Source organism: Homarus americanus, unplaced genomic scaffold, assembly GCF_018991925.1.
Source record: "Homarus americanus isolate GMGI-L3 unplaced genomic scaffold, GMGI_Hamer_2.0 scaffold39155, whole genome shotgun sequence".
NCBI classification, from domain to species: Eukaryota; Metazoa; Arthropoda; class Malacostraca; order Decapoda; family Nephropidae; genus Homarus; species Homarus americanus.
This window is the reverse complement of record NW_024737042.1, coordinates 3468689-3486028: the sequence shown is the minus strand read 5'-3', so window position 1 is coordinate 3486028 and position 17340 is coordinate 3468689. Positions and strand designations below refer to the sequence as shown.

At 39.9% G+C, this 17340-nt stretch overlaps 1 protein-coding gene across 2 annotated transcripts; it reads right to left on the bottom strand.

The window, feature by feature from the left end:
• Nucleotides 1-11870: 11870 nt before the first annotated feature.
• LOC121872592 (39S ribosomal protein L41, mitochondrial-like) lies at nucleotides 11871-15916 on the bottom strand. Of its 2 annotated transcripts, none has more exons than XM_042375434.1 (3): nucleotides 15638-15916; nucleotides 12858-12958; nucleotides 11871-12333 (listed from the first exon to the last, which is right to left on the bottom strand). In XM_042375434.1, exons 1-3 carry the CDS (start codon nucleotides 15849-15851, stop codon nucleotides 12118-12120), a joined length of 531 nt encoding a protein of 176 aa, XP_042231368.1. In that variant the 5' UTR covers nucleotides 15852-15916; the 3' UTR covers nucleotides 11871-12117. The 2 variants fall into 2 exon arrangements, with proteins under 2 accessions (XP_042231368.1, XP_042231367.1); XM_042375433.1 differs by having other exon boundaries at nucleotides 11871-12336; nucleotides 15638-15896.
• Between the last annotated feature and the right edge of the window lie 1424 nt (nucleotides 15917-17340).

The window sequence follows — 17340 nt, the reverse complement described above, 5'->3', positions numbered from 1 at the left end:
CTATCCAAATATTTGAGACCCAAAAGGTTGTCAGGGAAACTAACACTTTTGGATAACGAGGGATACTGTACCTGTATTTCCTGTATACATTAAGGCCCTGTTTAATGAGTAACATGTGTTCTTGAAAAAGTACTGTTAGGTAAATTCTCATTCAATGGAACCATTTTCCCTCAGGATCTCTTGTTAACAGTGGAGATGTATTCCAGGCCAAAAAATACTCAACCCAAAATCCCATGGTATTAATTTAATGCTCTCCCTCCGAAAGATTCGCAGCCCAAAACCCTAACAAGATTATACAGTACTGTATATTGTTTTAGTATACAGTACTGTACTTACCAGAGCTGAAGGTAGTGTGCTATTTGTGTTGGCCTAGCATGATTGGTTGAACACAATGATAGACAAACACCATTATGTTGTCTAGACTCACTGGATAGGCAGGCTGAGTCAGCTTACCACTGATTACACCTCAGGGTATGGATAATGGGTATGAGTGCACTAGCCCAGCTGATCGCTCAACCAATGATATAATATGACCAACTCCACTCCAGAAATAGTAATGCAAGCTCATTCACTAGTAAATTTACTCCTTCATTGAATTTCCCTACCCTAAAACACTTAAGCTCATTAAACTGAATTCATGTTCACCAGTTACTCAATCAGTGGGACCTTACTTTAAATAATAAGTCGGTTAACATCATAAAATCTGAATTAATAAAAGTTTCCCCCTTAAATCCTCCATAGTAAACAAAAATTTTAAATAATTTTATTGTTGCATATCACTTGTTTCTTATACTGTATAGGGAGTCTCCTGACTTACGAACACCCGCCAATACGAACAGGGTTAAACTTGAAATTTATAGTATTTTATTGATGTGAGGACTTATTTTTTACTTTCATTTACTGTATTTTGTCATTCTATTTCTTCTTTTGTTTTAAATTAAAGTGATTATAGATGTATATAAGGACTTAGGCTATGATATGGTGGGATTTTAAACATTGCTATATAAGTACGGTATGCACAGCGCATTTGTTCCGACTTACGTACAAATCTGACGTAAGAACGTCCTCAGGAATGTAACCCGGGGACCCCCAGTAATATTCAACTCCATGATGGGAAAATATACAGGAATTTTAAGTGAAATGAGCAAAGGCAAAATTAGTTAAACTAATTTTGGGGGGAAATATGTAACTTAAATAAGATGAAAGCTGCACAGAAGTAGACAAATTAAATATTAATGTAAAAAACAAGCTAGAGTTAGCTCACCATCTGACTACAGCCTCCAAAATGAATTTTAAATAGATTATCTTTTTTAATACAATTATTATATTCCAAATAATACTACAGTATACATGTTTGGTTTTATCACTTTTGCAAGCTCAAAAAATTTAATGAATTCCTAAAATTTGCAACATGTATACATGTGTGAAGACATGTACTGTACTATCTCCTAGTTTCCATTACACAGTGGCCATAGCAACTTTAGTAAGCATTCCTTCATACTTATTATCCTTAATACTGATCTTCACTTTGTCATAAAAGCTCAGTAACCAAGTTTCTCCACTCAAGTACTCTATTATTTTTTCTTTTGATATTGATATCAAACACCTTTATCTTGCTAGCTCCATCTCAATTTCTTTTTATTTCCCATTGAATCGGGAGTGCTATCTTGACATGTTTCTCAAACATGGGTATCTCTGCAACTGTATGGTTTCTTGGGTAAAGGGTAATTTGGTCAAGTGCAGAAATTGTACCATTTATTAATTATCATTCAAGAACATTATGTACAGTAGTTTTAATTATCAAAGTTTTACTGTAAAGTCTCCTAGTCAGATAGTATATATTAATGTGGAAAGATATCTCATAGGGTGTTGCAAATGCCACACCTAGCCTTGTAGTGCTGCCATACAAAATTTGAACATTGGTGTGTACAATGTTACGAGAACTCCATTTCGTTTGTATGGAGTCTTGGGACTGCTGCCTTCATCATATGGCTTTGCCACAGTACTAAATCATGGGTATCAGTATGCTTTGTGATTGAGGCTTGTTACCTTCATGTTATAGGATGACACAATTAAATATATTATTGAAAATCAAATCACCACTGTAGCCTTAGTGTGTCTGAGCATTTAGAATACTCCAGTTGCAGATACATCTAACATTTTTACCGCAACACAGTAATTAAATTAATCTCGTGTTAAAACATGAGGAATATTTTAAGATTGTGGCCTATGTTTATGTATATAAAGTTTCCTGTAGTATATTGACTCATTTTTCTACCAGTGTACTAGCTAATTTGCATGATTTATGTTTGTGTGTGTCTGTGTACCTAGCTGCTTAAGTCACACTTACTTCTCCCCTCAAACTACTGTGCAAGTTTGAATTAACATTTGTTAATGCAAAGTTCAGCCCTAGCCTTAGCCTGAACTTTTTTGGCGATGATGTGATATTATCTCTGAGTGACCTCAAAGCCAATGGTAAGCAGTGAACGTGATCAGGTTACTGGTACTGTATAGTGGTATTGGTCATAACAGTGAGGTTTTATACCATGTAATTTATTTATCACATGGTTGCTGATAGGGGAGTTTGCAATTAAATAGCTATTGCCCAACCAATTTTAGGTAAAAAAAAAAAAGGCCAAACTTTTTTCTACATGAAATTCCCAATGGGAAGCTTGTGTAGAACTACTCCTTACAGTGTGTAGCAACTTATTAATCACTGACAGTTGTACTTATTGTATAATATCCAAATTTTATCCTTTATTGTAGTAAGTAAGAATTCTCAACCATTACTAATACTGTACATTATATGAATTGTTGGATATGTTCTTATATTACTTAGCTACTGTGTAGCTATAACACTGGCTATCTGTTATTGAATCACAAGTGGTAAATTTTTTTTGAAAAAGGAATTAAGTGGAGATAAGTAATAATATTGGTTAATTTGAAGGGTCTATGTATCAGCACAACTATAATGTTTTGTAAGCAGAATGCCATGGAAGTGCCAATTGCCATTATTACGTTGAGTATTAAATGTATGTAAAAATAACTCGTGCACCGCACAGAGCTTCCTATCTAGCTATGAGAAACACATAATTTCAGCCTTAAAATGCCAGGAGTATAAAGAAGGAATGTGCAATAATTGTTCATTTGTGAGCTCAAATAGTGAAGAGGTCACTCAGAATGTGTCACAATCTGGTTGGCTTCCACCGGTGCCAGTATATAAGGGCTGCTCTACCACTAATTTAAAATACAATAATTCTTTATTCTGTTCTGTCACTGCACTGGGGAAGTTCTTAGAAATAGTAACCACCTTGTGGTAAAATAAACAAGTAAATATTTATAAGAAATTACCTTTTTCACTTACCCCTTTTATGCGTACTAGTGTCATCACCTATGGAATGATGAAAAATGATGGTATGGATGGATGACTAGAGTACAGCAGAGGAGAAAATATAACTGGAAAATGGGTCATGGCAACTGTTGATATGTCTACAGATGATGGAGTACAGTACTTTTCCAGAGTAAAAAGAAGCTGCAAAAAAATTAACTGAATAACTTTGACAGGGAATGTGATGGAAGAAACTAAAGATAAAGGGAAGGTACAAAAAGGCATGTATTTTGAGTAATGAGGTTGACACTGTAGAGTCTGGTAAACCACAAGGATAGAAAAGGTCTTGACACACACACACTGAAGGTCTTGGGCACTAGGGAAGCGTCCCAAATTTTTGCTATGCTCACGGTCTTGGACTCACCTGTTGCATTCTCGAGATAATAATTGTATTAAAAACTATCCACTTTGGATGTGTGAAATTTGGATTCAGTACAGATTGTAGCATGAATTATCCATGATAAATATATTGTACCTCTGGCCCACCTTCTATGTCTCTGCTCACAGGTTAAGTTCATCAAAAATTATTCTGGGCAGGGATGCAATAACATTTTCTAAGTCTGCCACAATAGCTCACTTAGCTCAAAATCTAAAGTGAGGGCAAAGTGAAAACTTAAGTTCGCATGCTGAAAACAAAGTTACATTTGTCTTAGCCCAAGACGGTAGTGGCTAAGACTCTATTCTGCTGCGTCAGCTGATATCCATCAACCAATCAAGAGTGCACGTTACAAATATTTCAGCCAATCGCAGGGCAGATACTGATGTAAACACCAAACGCAGATAGGAGACAAAAGCCTCACGCAATATTCAACACAACGCTACAGCCGCACATCAAGAACAATGGAGTTACAAAATAAGAAATCAAGGCTCCAAATTTCAACACCAACAAGCTTTATATGCTGGCAACTGAACCATGCAAGAGGAAACGCATGTTAGACGGGAAATTTTCTCCAACGTTGAGAAAACACGAAAAAATACATGGGATATCATTGTCACCACTGTGGCAGGGATCTACCGAACCAGTGAGGAGTATAGAAAAACCTTAGGTCAACAATCAAGCAGAAGGAAGCAAGAAGACAAGCAATGAAACAAACAGGTAAGATCACTGTGTTTCACATATTTTGGTTGTTTATACACTGAGCTTAGGTTAGGTTAGGGTAGCCTTAAGGTGTTTAGTTCGAGTCAATCAGCATTATTATTTTTAAGATAAGCTACAGTGGGGTATGCTATAACGAATCTAATTGGTTCTAGAACCTTGTTCGTTATAGCATTCGTTCGTTATAGGATTAATCCCTTCCAGGCCCCCAAATACAACCACTTAACACAGAAAAATATAATATAAAATTGTAAAAATTGTAAAAAAGTGCATAAATATGCATCTAAACCCCTGAAATAAAGAATATCATTAATACTTGTAATAAAAAAACAATAAATTAGTAAAAAAAAAAAAAAAAATTTTAAATAATGTTCTTTGTAGGAGTTTCGTTCGTTATAGCATTCTCAATTTTATAGGTAAAACCGTTCGTTATAGGAATATTCGTAGTAGGATCCGTTCGTTATAGCATACGCCACTGTATACCCTTTCCATTCTAACCTGGCCTATGAGACCCGCCCCTCATCTATAGCTACAAATAACTTATTGGTTCCCCTGACCGTCTTACCTCTCTGAAGTGCCAATGCCTTGAAATCATTTGCATTTTGATAGTTCAGATAATTATTTAACATTATTTTAGATAATAACATATTTGCTTACCAATTGTGAACACATTTAGTTGGAATTTTCTATGAACCAATCAACTATTAGTATAGAAAAGGGGCGTGGCTTTCAGGCCAGATTAGCGTGGAAATATTTGAGTTTATCTAATACATTTCATGTAACAGTGGCTGCTGGGGTTAATATTCATTTTTATCCTAATAGGTATTTTGGATTTTTCACCATTATCACTAGGATTCTTTTTTATGTTAGGTTAGGTTAATTAAAAACATAAAAATACACTCAAAAAGTATTATCTCATACCATTTGGGGAAATTAAGATAAAAATGTGGGCACATGCTGAAACTGACATTTTACCATAGACATTGTGGTTTGGAATTATCCAAGGATTTCATCCTCCAATTTAATGTACTCTTAGCTGAATAATCCTGTATAACAGTGAGTTGTATCAAGCCTGACCTAAGCTCTGTCAATGGCCATTCATCTGAGGCTGGTGTTCTACAAATGCCAGTAACTAATCCTGACAACTAACAGGCATAGGAAAACAAAGGTCCCAGGACAGAATGAGATACATTTATGGTCACTCATCATCTTGTGCTGGTGTGCCACAGATGGTGGCACTTCAAGAAAGATTGGTAAATAAATTAGATGATATAGTCACAGTACAATCCCAGATATTAATCAAATAAGAGATAAAAATATTATCAATTTACAGCTAACAACTCAAATTAAAGACCAAAATATTAAAAATTCTTAGATATGCAGTGAAATAAAGAGACCAAAATTAAAGAATAAATGTAAGATTGTAAGACGGAGTAATATTGTGAGATATGTGTGGAGGCGGGGATGTCTGTGGCGGCATCCAGACAGGCAGCTGCTGTCTGGTGCCAGTAGGAGAAGGTTACCGAGTACGCCAGGGCCCAACACGCCATAACAGTCCTGACAAAGATGTCAACATGGCCCCTACATGACCACGATTCTCCATACCCTCAAGGGGATGCCGGGGCACCTCTCCACTGGCGGAGAACACCACATGCGCCCAACAGCAGACCATGAGTGCATTGATGGCTTAGATGTCATCTCTGGCTACTGGCGGCCACGGTCATGCCCCTACGCTGGCCATGAAGCCCTCAGCAGCGGTCGCTCCAGAGAAGTGTAAGGCAGAGATGTCTGCAGCAGCATTCAAGACGTGGAGGCAGTCTATGGAGTCGTGGGTGATGTTGAACGGATGGTCACAGCTGGTGGCCACATTCCACATTCGCCTGAACTGTGTCCCTGCACTCCAACGAGTGATACTCAAGATATCCCAGTGACCAGTGGGAGCAGCTCTCACCCAAGGAAGCCCTGGACGCCATCAGTGGAGTGGTTCTTCAGTCGTCAAACCAAGCAGTGAAATGGAACGAGTTTTTCAACAGCAAACAAGTTGAAAAGGAGCCCAAGAAAAGGTACTTTCAACGATGCTTCATAGAAGCAGTGGAGTGTGAATTCAAATGTCCCACTTGTGATAACGACCTCTCTGAGTACATGCTGTTGCATAAACTTATGGTGGGTCTGAGTAACCCAGTGTTGAAAAGGGGAATTTTCCAGGGGTACTCGAGTTACACTAGTGTTGAAGTGCTAAGAAACAAGATTATGTCATTTGAGGCAGCAGTGAGGGATGCAGGTGCATTGTGTCGTACATCTGGCCAGGCAGTGGTGGGAACAGCCAGGGAGGTGGCGGCGGTTGGAGATGACGTCACGGGTGAGTCTGAGGTAGCAGCAGCCCGACCTGGACACCCCAGCTGTGTGCACTGTGGGAACTGCAGCATGACACATGCCCCGGTCAAGAGCAACTGCCCTGCAAGTGGGGCCGCATGTCGCAGTTGCTCCAAGGTTGGCCACTTCAAAAGGTGTTGCAGGAGCAAGCCAGCCCTAAGTGCTTCTGTGGATGTGTCAGGTGCTGTCACAGTGGCAGCAGCCTAGCTATCCCGCCACCCCAGGTTACAAGTGTTCGTGGCCCAGGCTGGAGGCAATTCCCCTGCTACCCGTGCTGGCTGTGGCTAACACTGGTGCTATGGTGTGTGTGGCAGGGCCATCCCTGCTCCAGGACATCGGCTTGTGTCCGGGGCAACTTCAGGCTTGCAATGGTCTGAGGAATGTGGTGGACAAACAGCTCAATTGTCTGAGGTCCGCCCCCTGCCGCCTCAATGTGGGCGAGGGTCCACCAGGGGTCTACTTCGTGCAGACAAGACAGCCAAGGCCCTCTACCTGTCATTGGAGGCTTGCAAGTGCTTCGACCTGGTGCTTGTTGACTTCCCTCTCCATGGGCGTACTGTGGCTGCCTTGGGCGATGAAGGGGGGCAGCATGTGGCTGACAACCTGCCTCCGAACCCTGTACCTGGGAGCAGTTGTGCCCCTCCTTTGGAGGAGAATGTGGCCCGGTTAGAGGCATGGCTGCTCAGGCACTTTTCATCTACCGCATTCAACACCAGCAGGTCCTACTGCCAGTGATGGCTGGCCCCCCTCTTTGCATCCACCTGACATAACTCCCTAAGCCTGTCACACACCTGCTTCCATTCTAAAACACTGGGAAGCGAAGGTGAAGGCCCAGGTGGAGGAGGACGTCAGGAAAGGTGTCATCCAGCCAGTACCTGCTGGTGAGGCTACGGAGTGGTGTGCTAGGATGGTCGTGGTGTCCAAGAATACTGGTCAGCCTCAATGCAAGCTGTCTGAGGGAGACAAATCACATGCATGCACCATTTGACATGGAGTCCGGGGTGCCAGTGCATTCGTTCAAAACTGTCGCCGACGCCTTCTGGGGATTTCATCAGGTGGAGTTAGAGGAGAATAGCAGACGCCAGACCACATTCATCACGCCGTGGGGCCGTTTTCGATACTGCAGGGCCACACATACCTAGTATATGCTGACCGACTCACAGGCTGGCTGGAGGTTGCCCATTTCCCCAACGAGGCCACCTCTGGCAAGATCATCGCCTGCCTGCGGGGTTACTTCACGAGGTGGAGGGCACCCATGCAGATCTCCACGGTTGGAGGCAACAAACCTGGCCAGCGGTGAGATAACGGATTTCCTCAAGTGATGGGGGGTCGAGGTGTGGCTTTCGTCGGCCCACTTCCCCCAGTCCAATGGCAGGGCAGAGGCTGGGCTCGGGGGCAGCCTGGACTGTGACAGGACATCCCAGGCCCTCCTCCAGTACCTGAACACGCCTCTGCGGGGGATGAACAAGTCACCCGCCCAACTTGTCACTGGCTACCAGCTCTGGAACGGCATCCCCATGGCCAGACAGCACTATAAAGTGGACCAGCACTGGTGGCGGGCGCTTCGTATGAGGGAGGTGCGCTTAGCCGAAGCCCAGGACAGGGTCCTTCTGTCGCAGGGGGAGGCGTCCTGCCAGCTGGCTACCCTAGCTGTGGGCACATAGATGCATGTGCAGGACTCCGCCACCAAGCTCTAGGACAGGACGGGCGTAGTGGTGGAAGCCCGCCCTCATAGGCAGTATGCCGTCAGGTTGACTGGCAGTGGCAGGGTGTCCATCCGCAACAGACGCCATCTGCCTGCTATGCCACCTGGCCCTCCTCCCGTGGTGCCCTCTGTACCCAAGCCCTCGCTCGCCTCCCTGGCCCCTTCCCAACCGGGCGTGGCCAGGCCCGGGAGAGGCCGCAGGCCCCTGGGTTGGTTGGCTGATTACGTAGTGTAGTGTGGGCTGTGTAAAATTTGTTTTTCTTTTTTTTCTTTTTTTTCTTATTCACTCTCTCCCCGAGCTTATGAACATGTCATTATTTTGTTGCATTATTGTTCTTCATCACTGCAATTGTTTTCCTTTCGTTAGTCTACGTTCCACCCTCCAAGTTCGCTTGGAAGACAAGAGAACAAATGCCAGTATTCTTGCTGACACCAACTGTAGGAGCATCGAGGCTACCATTGTGCATGAACAACTACGTTGGACTGGCCATGTTACCTGCATGGACGACAGTAGACTGCCAAAACAGCTACTTTACAGTCACCTAACATATAGTAAACGTAACGCTGATGGGCAATTGAAAAGGTAAGTTATAAGGATAGTCTTAAGACGAACCTGAAAAGTTGCCAAATTGACCCCATCACCTGGGAGTCAATTACTCCACATCGTAACGCTTGGAGGAGCACCACATGAGAAGGTGTCAATACTTTCGAGTTAGCCCGACTGCAAACTGAGGCAGACAAGCGCCAACGTCGGAAAGACACTTCCACTGCCCCTCCCACAGTAGCTGGAGCCCTCCACATATGCAATGAATGTGGACGACGCTGCGGGTCCCGTATTGGCCTCTTCGATCACCTCAAACCTCACCAACCTGAGTGACATCCCTAATAGCTCATATCATTGTATCATAGCTGGATGATTGTCATACTTGATTCCGAGTGACAGCAAAGTAGTAGTAGTGTGAGTAGCCATTTCACCGTCTCATAAATTAAATATTTCACTATTTCATTATAAATATTTCAATACACACCACTTTATCACTTCATCAGAATAAATATCAAGGTTGTAAGAGATAAATATCTTGAAATAGTGGCCATTTTTAAATCATCCCTGGTACCAAGACACTCAATGGTTATTGAGGCAGAAGCATTACGGGCATTTGTTATCTGCTACCGCATGGTCCACCGCACATAGGCGGGTTGTCACCTAGCCTTAAAACTTGATACCATGCAGGAGAGTGGTGTGACAAAGTGGCATTAAAATTTGAAGTAATTCAACCAGAAAATTTAGAAAAAAATGAAAATAAATGCCATACTGGCATGTCTGATCCTGAGGCAAAAATTTCATTGCCATACTGGCATGTCTGATCGCGAGACAAAAGTTTAATTTACCTTATATCAAAACGCCACTAGTGTTAATAATTCTAGTGTTTGGGCATGTTCAGAAAGAATGTACAATGGAGATTGAATTTAGGGGGAGAGCAACATATGAAGTAGGATACAGGTACCTGGAGAACTAAAAATATCATAAAGGGATGGAACATAAGCTTACAAGTACAGAAGAAACGGAAATTGAACAATAATTCCTACCTTGACTTATGGCAGTGAACTGGGCTTGAAATGGAGCAAAATTACATGTACAAACTACTCTTAAAATTCAAGCTGCAGATGAGTTACCCAGGAACCCCCAGTGAAGATTATCAGACCAGCCACCTCCACTCTCCAATATAAGAAGTAAACTGAAGAAGCCTGTTACTTCAAAGGACAATGCCAGTTACCTCAAATCACAACAGACCAGGATTAAAACCATAAATTTTGTAGGCTGGTCAAAAAAATAACTTCAAATCCAAGATCAACACAAGAAATAACCCAATGTCCCCTGCAGGGAAGCATTTGTACATGTTAATAAACTTAAATTTGAAAATTATAATGAATAAATATCTAGAGCAATGGGCAGTCATATCTCAACTTAAAACACCCCAACTTTATCTCTGAATTTACACCACCATCTTCCACCAACCTGGTTGCACTGACCAAACCCAGCCTGCTTGATTAAGAACTTAATTCATAAAAATCAATCTTCAGATCAAATTCATCTAATACACTGTCTGTAAATTATGATATATTCCAAAAAGAAGAAACGAAGATCATAAGATATAGTGCAAGTGTGTATCACCAAATAACTTAATTGTGAATGATCCCATCTCAGGGGGTGCATTACCTGGGGTATAGGGCAGGAGACAGCACCAGTGGGAAAACGGTCAAGTCACAATGGTAACCATGTTGGAAGCTCATACCGCATAGGTCTGGTGTTATTGTGGATCATCTGAGACAACTCAACAGAGTCCAAAGTCCATAAAAATCAATAGACATACTGTATATCCTATTAGCAGTGATTCAAATTTCCCTCAAAGAGGTTGACTGTACATACCAATAATGTACAGGATATATAGTTTAGACCAGGGGTGTCAAACTCATGGCCCTTGGGATGGTTAGGTGTGGCCCGCGGGATGCCGGTAAAATTTATCATCCCGTGAAATTATGAAAGAAATAGGTAGATATAATCATGTTTATTTAATAAAATGAATTTTACATACTTAAGATCAGACAAACCCAAATGAGGTATTCCTGGTAAGCCAGGTAAGGCAATGTGTGAAGCTGTAAACTTCAATCCTGCAAATATGTGATATAGCACTTGTGTTGGCCCTGAAGAGGGTAACTAAAATAAGAATTGACCCTTGAAAGGTTTTGAGTTTGACACCACTGGTCTAGACCATCCACACACTTCAGGTTAGCGTGGGGGGTGGCTCATCTTCAGGCAATCTATAAAGGCTAAAATTACTAATGGTCTTATTTGTGGTCTCGACTCACCACTCATACATGCCATGCAGGCCACTTAAAAAAATGAATACTATACTTTACAGTACACAAAAAAGCTTTGAAAAGGCCAAGAACCCAATGTTGCCCACGATACTTTAAACAAAATATGAAACTGAAGATAAAGGCAGGAAGTTATTTTCTCCTTAACTTGTAAGTCAAACCTAGAAAAGGAAGAGTAAGACATTCTTGGCAAATCAGGTAAGAAAACCAAACCAAGCTTAAGTCTTATTATCAGTATTGATTAATATAAGTGTAGCACAATTACTCACAGTGAATACTGTACTTCATTTCACTTGAATAAGAATAATAACAGCTATTGGATAATCCTTTTTATATTTCTCTTTCTTTATCATTCTATTTTATCCTATGGTAATAAAATACTGTACCTGTACTGCATTTAAGAAATGCTAATATGCAAAAAAGACATGAAATAAAATTAATCCATTTATTTCAATACTGTACACACATTTCATACATCATTAATACAGTAACAACTAACACAATTTTACTAAACCTTTCTGCTTATATTACAACTATGAAGGTGGCAAAGGGGAGTTAAAGTACATATTGCATTGAGAGAGTGAAAAATGCTAGAAAGGAAGAGAAAGAAACCTACATTATTCAGAAACTTGAAAACATACAAGGGTAGCTCTAACACCATCTAAAATTGTACTGTACCTAATACATGTCTGAGCCAATTGAGAGGGCTTTTTTCTTAGCTTCATCAGCTGTTAATAATTCTTCTTCAGATGGCTCAGCTGGGCTGCCATCTTCATTCAATTTGTTATTCTTGACATCTTCTGCTATTTTGTCACTATACACTGCATAAAATAAATCTTGTGGTCCAAAGCTACCTTGTATTACATCTGGTACCTTATATGACACATATGGCTTCAGCTGAAAATTTCAAATTCAAAAAAGAAACGAATAGGCAAAAAGAAATGAACAAATTACATATCAGACATCAAAATAATTTTTGCTATTTTATCACCATAAACAATATTTAAAATAACTTATTTCACTTCAAGGAGAACAAACTGAATAAATTTATTTGGAAATTCTGGAGTGCACTGGCAAGTGTGATGCAATGTAATTTGTTAATGATGATTCAACTGGCACCTTCTTGATCCAACTCACTGACCATATCATGACCCAGAGAGCTTGTGGAAATTACACAGGGAAGGTAAAGTTACATTTACAATAACCCTTTGACATAGTATGATGATACAGTATAAACTCCCCCTAAGCACTTGCTGACAGTTGAAGTAGCTAACTAGCAAAATACTCCCAATAAAACCAATTGGTCATATGAACATGAATCACTTAATAATAAAAATCATATGGCAAAGATGATGCTAATTTTTAATCTCACTACAATTCAGCTTGTAAAATGTAAACCAAAGAGGGTTTCTACCAACCTTAAAACCATTTAGGTCTGGAACAATGATTTCAGGAATCATTTCAGGGATGCTCTTAAATTTTTTTTCAGTCACAACACCGACTGGTCTCACGCCTCGGTCTGGAAAAAAGTTTAATCCGTCACTGTTCGGTTATACAGGATATAATCCAGACCAATTACGTACCCTAACTACCTTCTATATAACGTTTCACCATAGAACGTCAATGTAATTTTTTTTGGCATAATTCGACCTCCAATGCCCTATGGTCTTCTCAGTGATTGCATGTAGCAACAGCAGACCCCCCCCCCCCCAAAGTAAAAATAATACATAAATAAATAAAAAATAAAATAAAATAAAAATCTTATACAGTACAGTAAATTTGTTTGAGTTTTGTAAGGTAGAATTTTTGGTTTGGGGAAGTCAGATCAGGTTTGGAAAGTATCATTTGGTTCATTTAACCACAAATTATAGAATGTGACAGTATCTGGTGCTTCATGAATGTTAGCAGTTGCCAAGAGGGATTGTAGAGAATTCATCATTCATAAAATTAACCAAATTAACCTACCTAACCAAACCTAACCTACTCTAAAATACTAAATTTAAATTGTCTTTATATTCTTAAAAAATATATATATAACTAAATTAATAGTCCACTGATAAAAATCTGCCAACAAGTAACTGTACTCTCATGTCCAAAAAAAAACAAAAATAAAATAAATAAAAATTAAATCACACCATACAGCTTCAACAGAGTTGCTCTCATTGGTAGCAGATATCAAAGTAAGTTCTTTCTGCTTAATATGCAGAGCCCCCAGGCTATGAAGTAAGGTAAGGTTAGGTAGGTTTCTTCGGTTAGGTCAGGTTCTATTAGGTTTTGTGCATTATAATTTTTATGGTATTATTTTAGCTTCGGTCATCTGGGGAATCTTAGTACAATACTGTAATTAACTATTGGAATCAGTAGTTTAGATAATTCTAGGACACTTTTCTTCTATGATGTTTCCCTCGTAAACGACTTACACAGGGGGTAGGGGGTAGAGCCCCCCAATTAGGTCAGGTCAATTGCAGGGGGAAAAGCCATAGAAGAAAAGTGTCTTAAAATGATCTCAACTACTGATTTGGTAAATATCTAGATGTTGCCAACATCTTATATATTGAGTCTTATACAGGGAGAAAGAGATAAAAATATTTATATAATTTATTCTATAGCCTTTCCATTGGAAATGAATATTTTTCACGTATTTTGACTGATAAAATTACCAACAATATTTCTTGTTCAAAGTGGGCAGGGCTTTGAAATAGAGGGAAAATGTGGGGTAAAATACACACACACACAAAAAAAAAACTAATTAACCTTTGAAAACCTGACCTAACATTTCCTAACCTTTAAAAATCCTAAAAAGATAAAAAGTTTACCTAATTCACGTTTAAGGTGTTTAGTAGATGGTGTTGTTTTAGGGTTTATTAGTGTCGTTTTCAGTGCTCAAATGAGGAGGGATCCATAAACTCAAAAGTGATTCATAACATTTTTACAATTTATGAACTCCTAGGTAAGGTTTTCAAAGGTTTGTTTGATGTTCTTTTTAAGTATTTTACCCCACAACATTAGTATTATTTTAATTTCAGTCATCCGGGGAATCTTAGGAATTTGTTAGGTTAGATATAGTTCCCGGGTTCGGTGGGTAGGTTAGGTTAGGTTGACGTGTTATCATAATTTCGGTCATCCAGCCGATCTTAGATTTTCAGTTACCACCATTCAAGAGAGCGCACGTGTGTTTGTTTGTTGGTTACTGTGCTGCATTATGCATGAGCTAGTCTGACAATTTAGGTTAGCTTAGGTTGAAATTATGTTTTTCTGATTTTTTTTTTTTAATGATTCTGACCTTCATTTATATTGCAAATTACTACTTTTTGTGATTTTCCCCCACCCAAAACCCTTGGTTCCCACTGGAGGTCCCCATTATTGTTGGATAAGGGGGCAGGAGGTAGCTCAAAAAGCAGTGATTTGGGGTAGAAATGACGGTCAGAATCATTCAAATGCATCAAAACCATCGGAAAAACATAATTTCAACTTTCAAAAAGGTAGATGACTGAAATTATTATTTCACCTTGGTTGGTTAGGTACGATCAAAATCATTCAGAAAACGTCAATAAACGTCAAAAAAACATTGGAATGACAGAAAATAAAATTGGCTAATATGAAGGACTTCACAGCCGACAAATTATTTGTTTTGATGTTTTTATTCTTACTCTAAATATATATATGGGTACGAACTGTCTCGTAAATTGCGTACGAGTTATCTTGAAATTGGATATGACTTGACATGTTCTGATGGGTACGATTTGCTTGGTACGAGTTGTCCAGCACCCTGAAGGGTTGAGCCTCATGACTCGGGAGTTAGGTAAGGTTAGGTAAGGTTAGGTAATTTCTTTGGTTAGGTTGGTAAAGTCTTCTAACAATGCTGAAGTTACATATATATATATATATATATATATATATATATATATATATATATATATATATATATATATATATATATATATATATATGGGTACGAACTGTCTCTTAAATTGGGTACGAGTTATCTTATAATTGGGTACGACTTGACATGTTCTGATGGGTACAATTTGCTTGAGTACGAGTTGTCCAGTACCGGTATATAATTACTCTAAAAATATAAATTTCCGATGGAAACGTTATAGAATATGACGAAAAGCACTATAATCAATAACTCTTGAGGTTTTCCTATACACACAGTAACAGTAGTAAGGGTTGGCCAGACCTCTATAGTACTCACCAAACACCTTCTCTAGTTCTGGGTCTGGATTAGTTCGCATATCCTTTTTGAGATATCTGGTCCCTCTTTTCCCATACGTGAGGAATTTTCTGAAGTTTCTTTTACCTAATGCGGCAGCAGAGGTTGATAATGGTCGACTATTTATTAAGGCAACATATGAAGGGGTCGCCATGCTTGTTATTGTGTTGCCTCGACCAATAATAAGGTGGGCCATGCCGTACAACTAACTAGCAATTAAAACACTTTCAAAGCTGCTCACTGTTTCTTGTTTTGAATATTTATGTACTCTGCCTGTGTCCCTATATATTCCATTTTTAAGATTTATAATCACATCACAATGGTTATATCCAACCTGTGATGATCAACTTTTAAAACTGCTATAGAACAAGAACATTATTTGACATTGGAAATCTAAAAAAAAAAAAAAGGGTATAGTACAGAAATATCCAAAGGAAGAAACAGTGAGCAGCTTTGAAAGTGCTTTTATTAAAAACAGAAAATGATTGGAATTCATATCTATATGAGTAATCTTAAATTTCTCACTGATTCCTGCTAAACTTCTAACTTTTATAATCTCGTAAGCTCGATTGTTTTCATAATATATATTGTATATTATGTATTTCATTAAAAAAAATCATAGTTCCATCATCAACTACTAAGGTCATTACTTTTACTTTTTTTACTTTTATCCTCTTCGCCACTGATCGGCTTGTTAGCCGCTTGGGCGATCGGTCACGTCTCTTTTCCTTTATATTCTTCACCAAAAGGTCGGCTCGCTACCCGCCCGGGCGATCGGTCACGTCTCTGTCACGCACTGTTGGCAAATACTGGGCATGCACCGGCTCCTGAATGTACCTGAACCCGCTCCAGTGTTGGTCAAGTCTTCTCTTGAAAGAGCTCACACTCGGTGCCGTCACAACACTCTCTGGTAGATTGTTCCAAGAGTTTACAACCCTCACTCCGAAAAAGTTTGCCCTCACGGTTTTCCGGACTTGCGGCTTCTTCAATCTTGAGCTGTGACCCCTTGTGGGGCGAGCGTCCGCCAGCTCCAAGTAAGGACACTCAACTGAGTAGTGCCCCCTGAGATGCTTATAAACCTCAACTAGGTCCCCCCTTGCCCGTCTGTAGTATAAGCTAGGCAAGTTCAGGCGCTCCAATCTCTCAGGGTAGCTGAGATGCCGAAGTGCAGGCACCAGTTTGATGGCCCTCCTTTGAACATTTTCAACCAACTGACAGTCCCTAGCATATCTCGGGGACCAGATGGGGTGACAGTACTCCAGATGGGGAAGCACTTCACTCCTGAAGATCGTCACGATGGACGGACCGTCTAGATATCTGAACGACCTTCTTATAAGACCCAATAATTTATTTGCCTGATTTACCTTCTTCTCACAATGGCCCGAGAACTTCAGCTCATTGTCAACATACACACCTAGGTCCTTCTCACACAGTCTCAACTAGTAAATTTTCTTCATCCCGTTGGGACATATGGTACGCCTCCTTACCGTTGGTACGCCCCAGGTGCATCCTCTTACACTTCGTGACATTGAATCTCAGCAGCCATTCCTTCGACCATTCCTGGAGCCCACAGAGGTCCTTCTGCAGCTCTTCACAGTCCGCTTGGTTCTTAATTTCCCGAAATAACTTGGCGTCATCGGCAAACATTTGTATGGAGGAGTGTACAACGTCAGGCATATCATTTA